Below are 16,192 nucleotides of genomic sequence, written 5' to 3'. Positions count from 1 at the left end.
TGACGAAGTGTCTTGAGCGGTGATGTCAGATCAGTGATTGTTTATCGCTTTGTGCTGGTTAATTGTACGATGACTGACAAGCCATTTACTGTTCGAAAAAGAGGTTTGTTTTTCGTATTTTCTCCATGATTTTAAATCCAAACAAGGTGTTGGCTTCTTGTGCAATGTAAAGAAATGACAATCTATGGGTGTCAATTAAAGTCGAGGGAACTTCTTACTGTAGCTGCGAATCTTGGCCTCCGTCACAAGCCCCTCTGTACCCGATTCCTGCCCTCAAGTCATCTGAGATCATATTGTGAAGATCAGATCTAAAACAAAAGACTTTTTAATTGGTATTTCTTGAACTTTCACAACTGATGTCAGAATTGTTGCAGAAAACTGGAAGCAGGATTTTCTTTTCCTGCCTTTTGCGCCCGTGATTCCTTCACCAAAGTCTGTATGTGCCAAGCAGCGGTATATGCAAGGAACTGCCCCAGTTAATGCGATACCCGAATAATTCCTCCAAATAAATAGATGTTTCAAATGTCAAGATGTACAAAAAAAAAAGCAGCGTGTTTGTGTAATTGTCTCCTTTCATGAGGCTCTTGGAGTGAGCAAGTGGCACAAGATTTTTATGTCATATGGCTCTTCAGGGAGAAAGCTTAGAACTTGAAAATGTCCTGTCTGACTTTAAAATGTGTTGTTTTTTTTCACTGATTGTGTCCTTTCTTTGAAAGTCGTCAGACTCTAAATGCTACAGCCACAGTGGTTAAGAGTGGAGCCAAGTCGTGGTCAGGTCAGGAGATGGAGGAAAAAAAAGAAACAGACCTTTTGATGTCTGGTGGTAAAAACGTCCTCACCAGTGGAGATTTCTGGTCCTCAAATTTCTGTAAAGGAATTGCTCTGTAGGCATATAAAATTGAATGAAATGGGTATGGAAATTGGGCTGAAATCACTTTTAGCCAAATTCAAATGTGCCTCTTTCAAGTCTCCTCAAACCACCGCTGTCCATACACTGTAAGAAAAGACCAATCCGCAAAGATAGATGTGTTATTTGGCATCGTTATCATAATAATAAATCACATCTCTGTAGTTTCTTCTTTGAGACAGCTGTGCTGTCTTATCGTTAATAATGTAAAAAAAAATAAAATACTCTCAGTGAGTTGTGTGCATACGTAAATGTGTTGAAAGAGACAATGAATCACATATTTGGTTAGTTGAAAATGCTGCAGATGTTATGGCATTTCCCACTGAAAGTTGTTCATTTTAAAAGTCATGTTATTGTGTCGTGAATGTATCTAATGCAAAAACTCTAAACCTGCCCATCTAAAAGATAGGCATGTTGAAATGTAATGATTCACTATATATAGACTATTTCTAAGAGGTCACATAAATACCATGTTGATACTGTGTTAAGACATATAAAAGTATGTGTATTGTTATATAGATTTATATTTAATGTCAATGGGTGGTGTGACTACTTTTAGAAATGTCCTTGAGCAACTGCAGTACCTACATTTTTTTTTTCATCTCTTTGAAGAATTTAAACAGAAATGTTCCTCTCTTACTCAATGAAATTGATAATTAGAATGTCCAGGCAAATTATTTTGTCTAAATCTTACAGCTTTGAAGGACTAGCTTTGTCCAGCCAAGAAAAAAAAACCCTCCCTCTAGCCTCTGTCTCTTCCCTCTCCGTCACATCATTATGCCTTCACTAACTGCTATCCAGCTGGAAATAACAAAATACTTGAGTAATAAATTGTGCCTCCTGGGGGCATTTGAATTTTAAGTACATTTAGAAGTATCTATTCCTTGTACGAGAGCATAGTTAGCTAGGGGAATTACCGTGTAGGTACGAGAAACCTTTTCCTCTGATCTGTTTTTACCTCTCTCTCTTTCTCTCTCTCTCTCTCTCTCTCTCTCTCTCGTACCTGATTTCCTTTAGGCCCCTCTGTACTTTACACACCGTCATGAACCACCTCTGTCTGCCTAGAATATGCAAAATGTTCTGATCATTGCGTCCAGTGACCAGATCCTTTAGCATGCGGACAGCTTATTCGGTCCTGAGCATCGTTCTGTTCTCCAGGACACGGACTAAGGGCCTTATTTCTCGATCACTGTATAAAGACGTGATAGCTCTGTATGGAAATAACATGTATTAGTGGTAAGTTAATACTTTTTATTTGACATAAGAAACCATTGCATGGAAATAAAATCTTTCATTTATACATAATAGTTTGTGTAGACCGACAAGAAAAAACAAAAGGTATAATATGAAAATCTACATTTGTATACAATGATGGAGTCATTGTTACTGATAATAGTTGCTGTTGCTATGGCAACAAAATGACAACATGGCTACCTTTGTATTATCCTAATTGTGAATTTTTTTTCACATTAATTGAAATAACACACACACTAACTTATTCAGAAAGGGAATGTCTAGTTTGTCTTGGATTGCAACGTGATTGAATATTTTGTATGGAAAACAGATAAATCCTTGTAATATCCAAAGGTCCTTTGGGGAGATCAGGTGTTTATTTTGTTTTGTTTATTTGGTCTTAATTGGTTTTTGTTTTGGTTTTGTTGTTGTTCTTGTACATTGTTTTGTCTTTCAAAAGTAAGAATGGATGTTGGCTTTTAAAGCAAACACCTATCTGTCAGGGAGGTAAAGAGGCTTTTGGACTGAGTGCAAGATTTAAACGCTTCAGCTTTTTGTATGAAGTCAAAGTAGACAACAGCCGCCCGCTGCTCACCTCCTCTAGACACCAGGGCCCTCGCTCAAGTGTGTCTATTCAGAGGTGTGTGCTTTCATTATTTAGTGCTAATGTTTGGTTGGCCTCCCAGTCTTGGCCCAGAAGAGCTGATTTTGGAGTCTCTTGGAGCGGTCCATCACGTCTCTTTCCCCCCCGGCTGCCCAGCTGTGCTGGGTGATGTCGATCCTTGCTGGGGTGTACGAATGTGTGATATTCACCTTGTTTGCACTTATGTACATAACTATGTCAAAATACTCAAAATTTATTTTGAATAAATATAGATAAAATAATTGATAAAAAAAATCAAATCACTGTATTGTTAAAGATATGAGTATACAGTTATCATTTTATTACGGTATAAAAAGATTGTTTTGAGGGATCTGTCTTTTCTTCTGTTTGCTAGAGCCCTATTCTTTGCCAAGCATGACATTGCCTAACTGTAAACAGTGAATGGTTTGCTTCAAAACAAGCAGGGTTTTTTTTTTATCATTTAGAGAAGCATTTTATTGGTCCAACTATATCTGATCCTGACATCAAATTAGAAAGGTGGATTTGTAGATTCCTTCAGTGATTTAAGAAAAAAATCAAACTGGAATATATGTGAGAAACCAGTCGTGATCTTGCCCATAATTACTAATCATGAATACGCAAAATGCAAGTCCCCACAGGCGGGCCCACACCTTTCTGCTCAACAGTAATGCACCAAAAACAGCACAGTACAGTTCCACCTGCAGGCTGTCTGTGGAAAAGCAGCCAAGGAAAATAAAAAGGAACAGATGTCAAGATCAGAGAATAGAAGGACATGGATGTGAGCAGTGTACAAAGGGTTAAATTATCAAATTATTTTCTGTTGTTTGTGAAATGGATTATTCTTTGCTCACTCACTGTCATTATCCAAAACAACAATAAATCTGAATTCTCCTCAGGATTTTAGTCAAAATTGTGAACAAAGACCTGGTTTTCCAACGTTGTTCATGTAGCAGCAACATCCCTTACAAAAAAAACCCTGTTCTGCAAACTTGGACATTTGACGCTCTTCAATTGCTCTTGAAGCCAACGATTTTGTTGCCATGGCACTTGTCCTAGTGGTGGATTGACTGAGTCATCCTGGTGAAGTGGTTCAAGGCCCTCAGGTTGTTGAATTTAAAAGTCTGTGCTCAGAGACGGTATAATTGGGTATGAACTATGCCTCTGTACGACGTGATGTGTACCCAAAAAACCACCAAAAGCCTCTCTGCTGTGTCTCACCTGCTCTGAATCCCTCTCATCATCACTACTGTCTCAATATACGGGGAAAACACTTGTGGAGCCGGCTCTGTGGAGTGCACTTACACACTATTGGGTCTCCAGTCACCAACAAGTGAATATTAGGTAGTGCTTTTATTCTGAAATCAATTTATTGTTACTATTATTTGAAAACAATTTAGTTGTAATTGTGCCTTTATCATGTGAGATGTGATTTTTCCCTCTAGTTTCTACATTTAAGACTTAATGTTTTTTGTCACTAAACAGCACATGCAATGAGTGTCTGTACAATTTGTCCCTTTATTTAAAATCCCTTTGAGTTGGTGAGCCATCACTGAATTGGGTTCGATCGCTTAAGTGCCAGACTGAATGGCAACTTGTGGAAGGTGATGAGGGCCAAAGACTGTTCAGGACAAAGCCATATGAAAAACTCCTCTTTCTGCCACTCTAGGACAGACTTGAAAGTGACTGCTGTTTCTTAGTCGCCTATCGTTTCACTCTATATTTTTGCTTGTCGTGCTTGTATGTGCTACTGTGCTACATGCCAATTTATTTTGCTGTGTATAGGTATTAAAGCTAGGTTACTGTGCCTATGATTAATTCTGCAATTTTTGTTTTACCTTTAATAAATCACTTAATTGTGATCCTCTTGTGCTGTGTTTTGTTGTTTATAATCTTTTTTGCATAATCTACAATTGAAGGAGACTGCTGTTAGTGACCTTGTGATTTGTGCTTACTTCTGTTTGGAAAGGTGAACTGACTGACTGAATGAAATGAGTTTGGATAGATACGGTATGTGCCTTTTGTAAAAGCTCACCTCCAATAATTTGGCTTCTTTCAAATATCAGGTTTGCATTTCAAAAATATAGCAGGTCAAGTCATGTATTTCACATGAGAATAGAGAATAGAGTTGCAATAACAAGAAAAACAAGAAGAAAATAGGATTGCAATATGTAAAATGTTGCGTAACAAACCAGTAACATATCAGTTAGGCTCGTGTTTTGAATCAGTGAAAGCAAACATGTTATTATTTATGAAAAAGCAGAGATGTATACCTAAAACAGTATTCCTCAATTCTGCTCAATGTTTAAATGAAATGGGCCTTTGTATATTTGCACACCAGGCCAAATCAAATGTATCATTTGTTGACTGACACTGAAATAAAAAGATAAATTGTATGTAATTTTGTATTTTTCAATCATGTTGGGAGACCTTTTCCAGGCATTCGTGAGTTGAAAACATAAAACAGGAACAGGAACATGAACCATATCAACGTCAAAATCTAATCTATTGTTTTTCTGCTTCCTGAAACGTAAAACGCATCACTCAGTTTAATCAACATAATACTTTCATGATTACTCCCTTTGCACCAGAGGATTATCCGGGAGAGAGGTAGGCTACCTGTGTGTAGGTGTTATAACAGCAATATTTTGTGAACTGGCTGTAAATTGAATCACTGTGGTATCAATCAGCAATAGAGTAGCAAAACGGACATTTGTCTTCATGAAAAATTTATTTATACATCAATGTACCTGTGTGGCAAATGTGTAAACATATACATTTGAAATGTAAAGTTTACAGTTGCTAACAGTCTATGCTAACGAGTAAATACCTGGCTAACATTGCCAAATATAATTTACATCACATTAGCTTTTGCATTAGGAACAGTATTATACATTGGTCAAATTAAATCTCGTGTTTCTCCCTATTTTTTTTTACGAAATTGACGACTTACCCATAAAGACTTGTATTTTGAAAAAACAAAAATCAGACCCGGAAGTCCAAACCATTTTGCTGTTAGCTTGACATTGGAGGAAAAGACAGGCTTCTCTCATTGTAATGAATCCTACCCAGGGCAGTGGTTGAAAAACAAATTCAGTGTTAAAACTTGTACCTTGGAGCAGCAATAGAGCGCAGACACTGGGCTTTAGGATCATATTGAATCTGCGGTGCATCCATCATTAGGACATCCAGGAAAACCGCCGTATTGGGCCAGAACCAGGCCCGAACGAAGTCGCAGACATCATCAGCATTGCGTTTTTGCGACACCGGCGGGTTGGTTTGTGTGTATACAGGAGCTGCAGGAATTGACATGCTGTCTAGAGATACTGACAACAGTAGGAAAAATTATATGTTATGCGCCGTGACTTGCTATCCCTAGTTACACAGCAAGTTTGCCGATGACTCCGCGTACTTGGGTTTTACAGTTCGGATTTAGCTTGAGAAGGCTCCTTATCTAGAGCGAGCATGGGACAGTGTGGATTTAGCCAGAAGCGAGCTAGCGTTAGCTAACACCAGCCAGCTAACGTTAACGGTCAACAACTTTGCTCGCCAACTGCCTTGCTAGCATAAGCAAAGCCACTAGCTGAGTGCTGGACCTGGGGTTCTGTTAATGAAGGGGGGTGTTTTATTGCTTAACGTTTGTCGTTTAGCTTGTTAGCTATTTAAAGGCTTGATAAATGTTTCCACAACGAGTATAGCAGTCTAGCTAGCTCGTTAGCTTGCTAAGTGGCCTGGGTCAACCTCGACAGCCCCGATGAAGGAATACAAAGTTGTTGTGTTGGGAAGCGGCGGCGTTGGCAAGTCCGCGCTGACTGTCCAGTTTGTCACGGGTACGTTCATCGAGAAATATGACCCGACAATCGAGGACTTTTATCGGAAAGAAATTGAAGTGGACTCGTCGCCCTCTGTGCTGGAGATTCTCGACACGGCAGGGACTGAGCAGTTCGCTTCTATGAGAGATCTCTACATCAAGAATGGACAGGGATTCATCCTTGTCTACAGCCTGGTCAACCAGCAGTCATTTCAGGTAACTGATCAGATAACGTCCAAGGTATTTCACACCTACGTTATCTAGCTAGGTAGTGAACCATGGTATTTGGACTCTGTATGGAGGTGTCATCTAGTATTCATGTTGTACTATTGCAGAACTCTGCACTATACAGTGATATTTTACGTTCTCATATAGCTCAGTGGTTTTCAAGAGAAACCATACACTCATGTTCTCCCCCCTCTTGTTCTTTCAGGACATCAGACCAATGCGAGACCAAATAGTGAGGGTGAAGCGCTTTGAGAAGGTGCCGTTGATCCTGGTCGGGAACAAAGTCGACCTGGAGTCTGAGCGTGAGGTTGCTGGATCAGATGGCCGTGCTCTGGCCCAAGAGTGGGGCTGCCCCTTCATTGAAACCTCGGCCAAGAGCAAGACCATGGTGGACGAGCTGTTCGCCGAGATCGTCCGACAGATGAACTATTCCACACTACCAGAAAAGCAGGAACAGTGCTGCACGGCCTGTGTGATACAGTGAGGAATAGGTATGGAATAGCTGTCTTTCTTCCACAGATTGCATTCCTACACGGGCCACACCACAGAGCTCGCTAGCACAGCACAGTTGGTCACTCACTAATATTACAAAATGTGACAAAATGTCCCTGGAGTCCCTCTGTAAGAATCGTTCACAAGTTGAGGAAAAATGTGACACATGGATGACTGTGTAGTGTTTCAGTTTAGTGTGAGGGAGAGGAGAGAATCTGTATTCACTGTGCAACAACCGTTGGAAGTGAGAAAGATGAGTGGGTGTGCTGCTCCGTGCGAACCGTTGGCTTAGCTTGTTATCATAAGATCGCAGAAAGGAATGTGGCATGAAGAACATAACTGTCTGAGCAGCACAGGGGTGGGGGTGGGGGTGGGGGTGAGACCGAAAAAGTAGGGGGAAGACAAACGATCCAGAGGCCTACGAGCCGGACGGCAGAAGCCAGACAAAGAAAGAGGAAAATGTAACATCCTGAAAATGAAATGATGTTCCAAAACAGGAAGTTCACTTTCAATGCTGTGAGAAATGCTGCCAGCATTAACAACTGCCAACACAGATGCACATTGTGAATTGCCATAGTTTTAGTGATATAGACCTTTTAATAATTATTGTTTGTGTTTCTCTTCTTTTTTTAATAGATGCATCATTTGTCAGGATCACCACAACCATTTTCCGTTTTGATGACCCATGAACCTGGGGCCAACTTCCGTTTGACCCTGTTGTTAACTTACCGCAGCTGGCAATGTTTCTACTAAAGAGATGGTTCATGACTGTCTACCACAAACCATCTCCGAGGAGAGAAGTCGGTCCTATTTTTGATATCGTGACTGTAGAACACATTCTACTGCAACCTTAATGGCCTTTGCGGTGAGCCAGGATGGAGCTACTCTTCAACGTGTAGAAAACGGACTGATTGGAATGAGCTAGAACGGCCATCTGTGAATTTCAATCTTGTGGGTTTTTTTTTTTTTTAAGTTGGAACTTGGAAGTATTCCTGAAGTAATAAGCAGGAGTGTTTGTGGGGCTGCAGCTTCTTTTTTAAAAGCTGCTTAATCACTATATCCTTTTATTAATTATTACTTGTATCATGTCTCAAGTTTGGAATCTAATTTTAATTCAGTATTTCACAATAATTAAACATTTTTACTTTTAAGCATGCATACTTCCATGAGCTCATGAACAATCAACTACAAATATTTGCTGCTCCAGGTATAGTCCTTACTGCTCACTTTGTTTTGAAAACCATGTCTAAAAATAATCCTTATGACTGACAAACTACAGCGTTGTGAATCCTGAGGTTTTTTTCTTGTGTGTGTGTATGTGTGTCAATACATTTGAGACATTTAGCTGACACTCAAATTGGAGTGAGTGAGCAGGTAAGGTGTGTCGCTCTGGGACGCTTCGACAGGACGCACGTGGATCAAACTTTTTTTCATTCAGAGACGGTCACACTACCCACCAGGCCGCCGTGCTGCACTGCGTCATACTTTTCAAGAATTTACTTTGCCTGTGTGCCGGTACCTGGGGCAGCTAAACTCGTATGAAAATATGCATGCTCAAAATTGGAAATGTTCTACTAAATCGACTTGAAGTGATAAGGAAGAGCCATTTTACTGTTTGAGCCTGAATTCTGTCAAACCATGGAAAATGTCATTGCTGTGCTCTGCAAGGCCTAAATCATGTGGATGCAGGTCTTCCATTTTCAATTTTCATGAGGAATGGTCAAAGTTGTGGATGTGCCTCCAAGTATGAGATGATTTTGGAACGACCAAAGGAGCTCACAATACATGTTTGTGTTTGACTGTATGATGTGACTTGCTTTAAATCCAGGAGATGCCGAGTCTTGTCATCTAATAACTCCTGCTGCGATGTGGTTTGATAAAAAATTTCTGGTCCTGTTAATCAAATTTAACATTGTATTTTTCTTTTTTCTTTTTTTTTTCTCGTGGTAACCTATTTATTAAAAACTAATGACATGGGTAGCCAATTTTAAACATTTAATTTTATACTAGTTTTTTGCTTTTGTGACTTTTCAAGATACAGCATATTGTTTTTGAAGCTGAGAATTTAACAGAGCCTTAAATAATTTCTGTTTCACCCTCGTCTCATTGTGTTTCTTTTTTTCCCTAAACAAACAACAGCCATCATCTGATAATATATGCTGTCCTTCCATTTTTGCTGTAGAACAAAGTAAAACAGATGGTTACCTTGGTTTATACCTAGCCTTCTGCAATTATATGGGATGGAAGTCTGTAGAAAAGACTAATGCCAATCCCACTACTGTTGACACATTAAGTCCTCGACTTAGTTCATTCTTTTACTTAATCTTCATCCTCAAGTGGGCTCTTTTATGATGGGAATAGAGAATTAATAGAGGCAGAAGTCACAGAATCACTTTCTCATCTTAGTTATCTATTTGGCCATGCTACTGTCAAAGATGTTAATCATGGTAATAGACGATTTCTGGGTATTATATGATCAATTTGATGTTTGTATTAAGTCCTAGCATGTTTTTCATTCTAGTGATTGAAATTTTGACAAAATTGTAATTGATGTAGGTGTTGCCACTGTTGCACTGGTCTTTGGTAACAAGACCTGCTCACCCTGCCCCTCCCTTTGTGCCAACTGCCAAAATTGTACTTTTGCATCTTTTAAGATGGGGGGCCAGAGAATCTGCAGAGAAAGGACAACACTGGATGTGCAGTATAATAAAATAATGTTGTACAAATATTTAGAATAATCAAACTAATCTGTTTAAATATTTCCACTAAAATGTAGAGTTTTTGCATAGATTCTTAAAAAGCCTTTCTCATATCAGGTTGTTTTTCTGCCATTTCTTTTGTAAAAGCTGATACTATTCAGTAAGTCAGATAATTTCAAACATTCTCTTGAAACTTGAAAAAATGTTTTTTTTTTTTTATTCTATAATTAAACATTTCAATTATAGTCACAAAACATATCTCACTTACTTTTGTCCCAGGTGTTACCATGTAAAGAGGCAGCTACTCCCTCATTCAAACAGAGGTTAGTCAGGCCAATATGTCGATGATATGATCGATATACAGTATATTTACCAGTATTAAGGAGTAATGGGGGTTTCAATGGTACAGTCAATCAGATATTGTCTAAAAAAAACATTATAGGCTCCACACCTCTAGGTGGCAGCATGGTGTATTTTTTTTTTTTTTGGGGGGGGGGGGGGGGGGGGGGGGGTGTTAGGACTGTGACGTCATCTGTTTTGAACGAGGAAGCTGACGTACTGCAGCCAGGATGAAGAGCTGTGTGAGGTTTGCCGCAAACTGACAGCCTGCTCCATGAAACCATGAAGACAGCATTTGTTACTGTCGGGACAACCAGTTTTGATGAGCTCATCCAGAGCATCACGTCTTCTGATGCCGTTCAAGTGAGTATAGCACACGCGCCGCCATGTTGGAACCATCCAAATTCATTTTACCTGTCGTTAGCTTGGTAGCTAAGCAACGCTAGCTTCCGAGTTAAAGGGGAACACCGCTCAGTTTAACAACAACCTGTGTTTTCCAATGGTTTCTGTCCGTGTAATGAAAATCTATGAACACTTGTTCCCAAAACCAGAATCTTAGACCAAGCCTGTGATGTCGTCAGGTATCACATTAGGAGCTGTTCCATAGAGAATGAGTTTGGGAAAGATTAATAAAGCTTGTTAAAGTACAAAAATGCAGGCATCCTTGGGCCCACAACAACAATTTCTCATTCAGATTACCTGATAAGATTACACATTCAAGTCTTAGTACTCTGGTTTCTAGCTTTGGAGTTCGTGTTCACAAAAATTGGACTTTGGTCTTTGAAATGGATCTTAGAAAATGGGAATAACATGAATTATTCAACCAAGTGGTGTTCCTCTCTAAGAGAACTTAGCCGTTGTTAGTCATAATACACAAAGTCTGGATTTGACAACAGTATTCCTAACTCACTTTTTCTCCTAACAGGCTTTAAAAGGTCATGGATATGAGCGTTTGGTTCTTCAGGTTGGGAGAGGCTCTCTTCTCCCGAGTCCAGAGAGTTGTCCACATCTCACACTGGAGGCCTTTCGATTCAAAGACTCCATAGCAGAGGACATGAAGCGTGCTGATCTTGTCATCAGCCATGCAGGTGTGTAAATATCAAGACGCTTCACCTGTTGCCGCTCCTTCTCAGTACAACAGGCTCAAAGTGTCGACTCATTCTGGACTGAAGAGTGGTTAAACTCTAATTTGGCATGCCTTCTTTTTTGTCACACTCAACATTTCTGTAAATGTGCCAAAACATTGGCCAACAAATGTTTTTCATGTGCAGTGCCTGGCCAGATGACATGCCTAAAATTAAAAGCAAATATTAAAAACAAACACAGATTTACACTTACACATGAACATAAACATATTGGCAATATGATAACATTATACAGAAAAGCGATGATTAGTGCAGCAGAGCGTCGGAGACAGGGCAACATTAAGGCAGATACACATGAAGCCGTGTAGCAGAGTATTGGCAACATTTAAGCAGATATCAAAACACAAGGATAGGCAAGCTTACTTCTGGTAGTCTGTTGTGTCTGATGACTTTCACTTCTGAATGTCAACAGTGACTTTTTTGGTGGTCGGATTGAGGCTGGTGCCATTGATTGAGAATCCCATTCATGATATTACTCGTCATTTATGAAATCAAATCCCAATTTAGATGACGAGAGAGAGATGTGTAGCAATATAATCCATGGAGGAAATTTATGGGTTGAAAATGTAAGCATGAACTAGTAGTTTAAAAGCATAAAATACATACATTTTCTTTGTGAATGAAAAGTAGTTCCTGACTTGACAAAAGTTCTGCTTTTTTTCATGTCAATGCTCATGTTCGCTTTCACCTGAGAAGTTGTGGGTTTGTTTAGATCGGACTTACACAGCACTTCGGGGCCTGACACGGCACTTCTTCCCAGCCGCTAACATCCTGAGTGGTTACTTCAAGCCGTTCAACTTTCGTCCCACAAATTTGTTGGAGTTACTGATACTAACAAGCTGTTTGGTCTTCGCTACTGCACTGTTTCAAAAGTTAAGATAATTGTACAACATGTAAAATATTTATTATATCTAAAGGTACAAAATAAAAACAACAGCTGCGGTGAGAGATGCCAATAACTTTCACCAACACCAGAGGAATCTTTTTTTTGTTTTCAGCTAGTCCTTGTAGCGCTTCTTTGAGCCACCAGCAGACCGTTGGCTGAGATGTAGCTTGACTCCGGAGGATCTTGTTTGGCTTCCACATCGGATGCCTGAACACTGAAGCTCTTTGATGTGGCGACTGTAGGTGACTAAGGTGCCGCCGCTGTAAACAGGTGCGCTGAGATAGATAGCTCAGTAAGAGGACAACGTGGGTGCAGAGATGGAGGTTGTTGTTTTGGAAGACCCGGTGTCTCAGTTTGGCGAAGGCAGCTGCGGCGTGCCTCATCCTGTTTTGTATTTCATGGTCAACGGTGCAGTCCGCCAAAACAGTCCTGCCATGGCATTTGAAAGACTGAACTATTGTCAGTGAGTCATGGCTCATGGTGAAGACAGGAGGGGGGTGGGGGGTGGGTTTTGGGGAGCTGGACTTCCATTGGCAGACCACCTGTCTTGGTGATATTAAGAGACGGCCCCATTCATTCCAGTTCCAGATATATTTCACAAAGGTCAGACGTGCAGGGAGTATTGTTAGAGCGCCACAGAGGTTGTGCAGTCCTCAGTAGCACTTCTTCGCTGATTGCAGGTTGATTCTGGTTTAGTTTAGTTTATTAAGTTTATTTGTCAGCGATGATGTGCAAGAGAAAACATTGACCTCAGAGAAGAGAAAAGATGCTTTGCACCAGTTTATAACTATTAGCTAATTTCTGCAGTGGTTTCTGCAGAAAGCTGCCGGATCCTCAGGCCCCCGAAGATGGCAAACACACCGACTAGTAATGAAGTAATAAAAAAGCCGCAGGATAATATTTACAAAGCACACAGAGCTTTATTAGCAAGATGTAAACGGTATATACAAACAGCAAAGCTGTGGATAGACAAGTTAAGACATAAGCCCTATTTGATTATTAATGAGCCGAGATCCTAATTGACTAGGAAAAGATTGTTATGTATTAAGTTGCAATGACTGTGTTTACATGGACAGCGATAATCGGCTAAGACTCTGAATAAGAAATTGCCTTGTAAACAGCATTTTCTGATTACCTTAACCCAAATAAGGTAAGCATAATCGCATTAAGACATGGAGTATTGCATGGAGTACGCTTGCTCTATTTTCCAGCGGCTGCAAACTTGTTTACAGAGGAAAAAGATGACTGACACCAGACAAAAAGACACCCCAACATCTTTGGGGTGAGGCTGAACTGCCACCATGCTCAAGATTTTGAGGGTTGTTTTCAATAAAGGCTTAAACTGTCTGTGTGCTCCAGTGACTTCTCCTTTGTCCTCCTAATCGGACTGTACTTTCGTAGCATGTGAACGGGAATATGAATAGTTCTATAAGCAAACCATGTAAACAACTTAATCTGAATATTGCCTTATTTAGAGTAAGGCCAATACTCGGGATATTGCTGTCCATGTAAACAAAATCAGTGATGAACAAGGATGTTGATCTTCTTTTCCCAGGGGCTGGTAGTTGTTTAGAAGCCCTCGGTGCAGGCAAGCCTCTGCTGGTCGTAGTCAATGACAGGTTGATGGACAACCACCAGCTGGAGTTGGCCAGACAGCTACATGTGGACTCCCACTCACTGTTCTGCACTTGCAGGTGTGTGTTCCTCAATGAAACTGGTGTATACATGAATCAGATATAGTTTCTGCTCTGAGGGTGTTCAGTGAAACGGTGGTAACAAGTCCTTTTCTCTTCACAAATGTTTCAGCACCCTGACAGAGACGCTGAGAACTATGGATCTTTCTGTTCTGCTGCCCTTCTTGCCCGGACAGCCGAAGAATTTTGCCAACTTTCTAGACAAGGCCCTTGGTGTCCAGTGAAACTTTCGATTGAACCGGACTGCTCATTTTTAGTCAAACTGAAGGGCGGTGAATTGGAGAATATCATATTATTGTAGATTTTTTTTTTATTGGTGCGGCATGATACTTGGTTGTAATGTAATTATGGGTAACAACAATACATCATTGAGACTGTTGAACATTCTGATGTATTCTATTTTTATATGTAATGAATTAATAATATAAGCCTCATTTCAAATCACTGTGAATGTTGTGAATTATTTGTACACTCATTTCTAGATTCTGGTTCTTGGAATGGTTTTAGACGAGTGTAAAAAAAAAAAAAATCTTCCCCAGCTTGGGATATTTGTGTCAGAGTGCAATACAGTAATCGAGACAGGCGAAGGAACAGTTGCACTCTGAGATGAAAACAAACACTGCGTCAGTTCAGTTGAACACAGCGAGTCGAGGAAGCGGAGACAAAGGACCATGTAGTCATCAAACCGCCGATGGAAGTCTGCATTCCTTCGTAAGCTGATTTCATGGAGATTCAGCTTTTTTGGAGCCCTCTGAGTGACGCTCATCCATATTAAACATGGAGGTAAGCCACTGTGCTGTTGATACATATTTTGGTTGTTATGGTTCTCGCTTGCAGTACTTTAATTTTTCATCCTCTCAATACATTTCATTCCTGTGGCACAGAGGGTGAGCGGTTTCTTGCCAACACCAATTCCCCTCTGATCCTTCTGCTTCATTACATGAGAGCTAAGCTTGGCATTCCTGATTAAGGTGGGAAAACGGCCAAGGTGTGATCTGGGTGATTATAAGCATCATACTGAATTGTTCACCTCCATATTCTCTTATGTTGCCTTGACACAACAAACCACATGTCCCTCTTTAATTTCCACTAGTGCCGTTATCAAGTTCAAGTTCTTTATTGTCATATAAACAGAGAAAACAAGTTGCCTGGAACAATGAAATTATCAGTTTTCTGTCCTCTCTGATGCCAAAAGAAACTAAAATAAGTAAAAGTAAAATATTATATATGTACATACTGTATGTACACTAGTATGACTAGCATGAATGTAACACTAAAACAAACTAGAAAGCTGCATTTTCTGGAGAAAATGTGTGTGATTGCTGAGAGTGCAAACTGTGGCTTGTCAGTAAAAAACACTGGTGCAGTTTAGTGTGGGTACAGCTCATCCTTTCTGTTGGCTGTCTGTGACTGGTCTATCACTCTCCTCTTTCCCTCTTTCTTATCCTATGGCTGTATTTATGTCACATATTTATGTCTGTCTCCACTTGTTGTCTGTCTCATCTGCTTCACTCTCTCCCTGTTCTTCAGTTGCTGTCTCACTCTCTTGGTAAAACAGGGATAGGTAACATCAACTGACTGCATCTACATACTGGTGCTGATACTGGTCCTATATATGTACCAGTGGCTTTGTGTGTGTGTGTGTGTGTGTGTGTTTGTGTGTGTGTGTGTGTGCGGGTGGATGTGTACTGATGTGTAATGCATGTGGCACAGAATATACACGCACTGGCACTCGGCACATACTGGTACCAGTAACTGTCTGTGTGTGTGTGTGCATGCAGGTGGATGTGTACTGGTGTGTAGTGTGTGGCAGACTATACAAGTACTGGTACTTGCACATACTGGTACACATACTGGTACTATATACGCACCAGCAGCTCTGTGTGTGTGTGCGCGTGCGCGCGTGTGTTTTTGAACATGACTGTGGATCGTCTGTTCAAACTGAAATGGCTGAAGCAAAGTATAATATGTGTATGTAATGTTAAAACTGTGAGAAATGTGGCAGTTTAAAACACTTCTGTGAAGGAGCTGTAATGAGTGTCAAAATGATAAGTAATAATGTTAGAAATGTACTAAAATTTCATAATAGTAACAAGTACAAAAGTAAGAAAATATGTAGGAAGGCTTATGTGTAAA

General features: G+C 40.1%; 2 protein-coding genes across 2 annotated transcripts; both read left to right on the top strand.

Annotated features, from left to right (window-relative positions):
* Window positions 1–5,758: 5,758 nt before the first annotated feature.
* On the top strand, window positions 5,759–9,388 carry rap2c (RAP2C, member of RAS oncogene family). The gene is made up of 3 exons (XM_071539402.1): window positions 5,759–6,789; window positions 7,007–7,292; window positions 7,930–9,388. The coding sequence occupies exons 1-2, from the start codon at window positions 6,517–6,519 to the stop codon at window positions 7,283–7,285; spliced, it is 552 nt and encodes a 183-aa protein (XP_071395503.1). The 5' UTR covers window positions 5,759–6,516; the 3' UTR covers window positions 7,286–7,292; window positions 7,930–9,388.
* A 1,155-nt stretch (window positions 9,389–10,543) lies between these two features.
* LOC139661117 (UDP-N-acetylglucosamine transferase subunit ALG13) lies at window positions 10,544–14,491 on the top strand. The gene is made up of 4 exons (XM_071539471.1): window positions 10,544–10,694; window positions 11,257–11,419; window positions 13,918–14,056; window positions 14,169–14,491. The coding sequence occupies exons 1-4, from the start codon at window positions 10,614–10,616 to the stop codon at window positions 14,278–14,280; spliced, it is 495 nt and encodes a 164-aa protein (XP_071395572.1). The 5' UTR covers window positions 10,544–10,613; the 3' UTR covers window positions 14,281–14,491.
* The last annotated feature ends 1,701 nt before the right edge of the window (window positions 14,492–16,192 follow it).

This window comes from Centroberyx affinis, unplaced genomic scaffold, assembly GCF_046629955.1.
Source record: "Centroberyx affinis isolate AG114_WGS23_722 - 3 ecotype Tasmania unplaced genomic scaffold, CSIRO-AGI_Caff_v1 ptg003460l_1, whole genome shotgun sequence".
Taxonomy (NCBI): Eukaryota; Metazoa; Chordata; class Actinopteri; order Beryciformes; family Berycidae; genus Centroberyx; species Centroberyx affinis.
This window is presented reverse-complemented; position numbering and strand designations above follow the sequence as displayed.

Coding starts and splice junctions, on each gene's coding strand:
- rap2c (XM_071539402.1), top strand. CDS start 6,517: ATGAAGGAATACAAAGTTGTTGTGTTGGGAAGCGGCGGCGTTGGCAAG. Junction 6,790..7,006: donor TCAACCAGCAGTCATTTCAG/GTAACTGATCAG, acceptor TTGTTCTTTCAG/GACATCAGACCAATGCGAGA.
- LOC139661117 (XM_071539471.1), top strand. CDS start 10,614: ATGAAGACAGCATTTGTTACTGTCGGGACAACCAGTTTTGATGAGCTC. Junction 11,420..13,917: donor TCTTGTCATCAGCCATGCAG/GTGTGTAAATAT, acceptor TTCTTTTCCCAG/GGGCTGGTAGTTGTTTAGAA. Junction 14,057..14,168: donor TCACTGTTCTGCACTTGCAG/GTGTGTGTTCCT, acceptor CAAATGTTTCAG/CACCCTGACAGAGACGCTGA.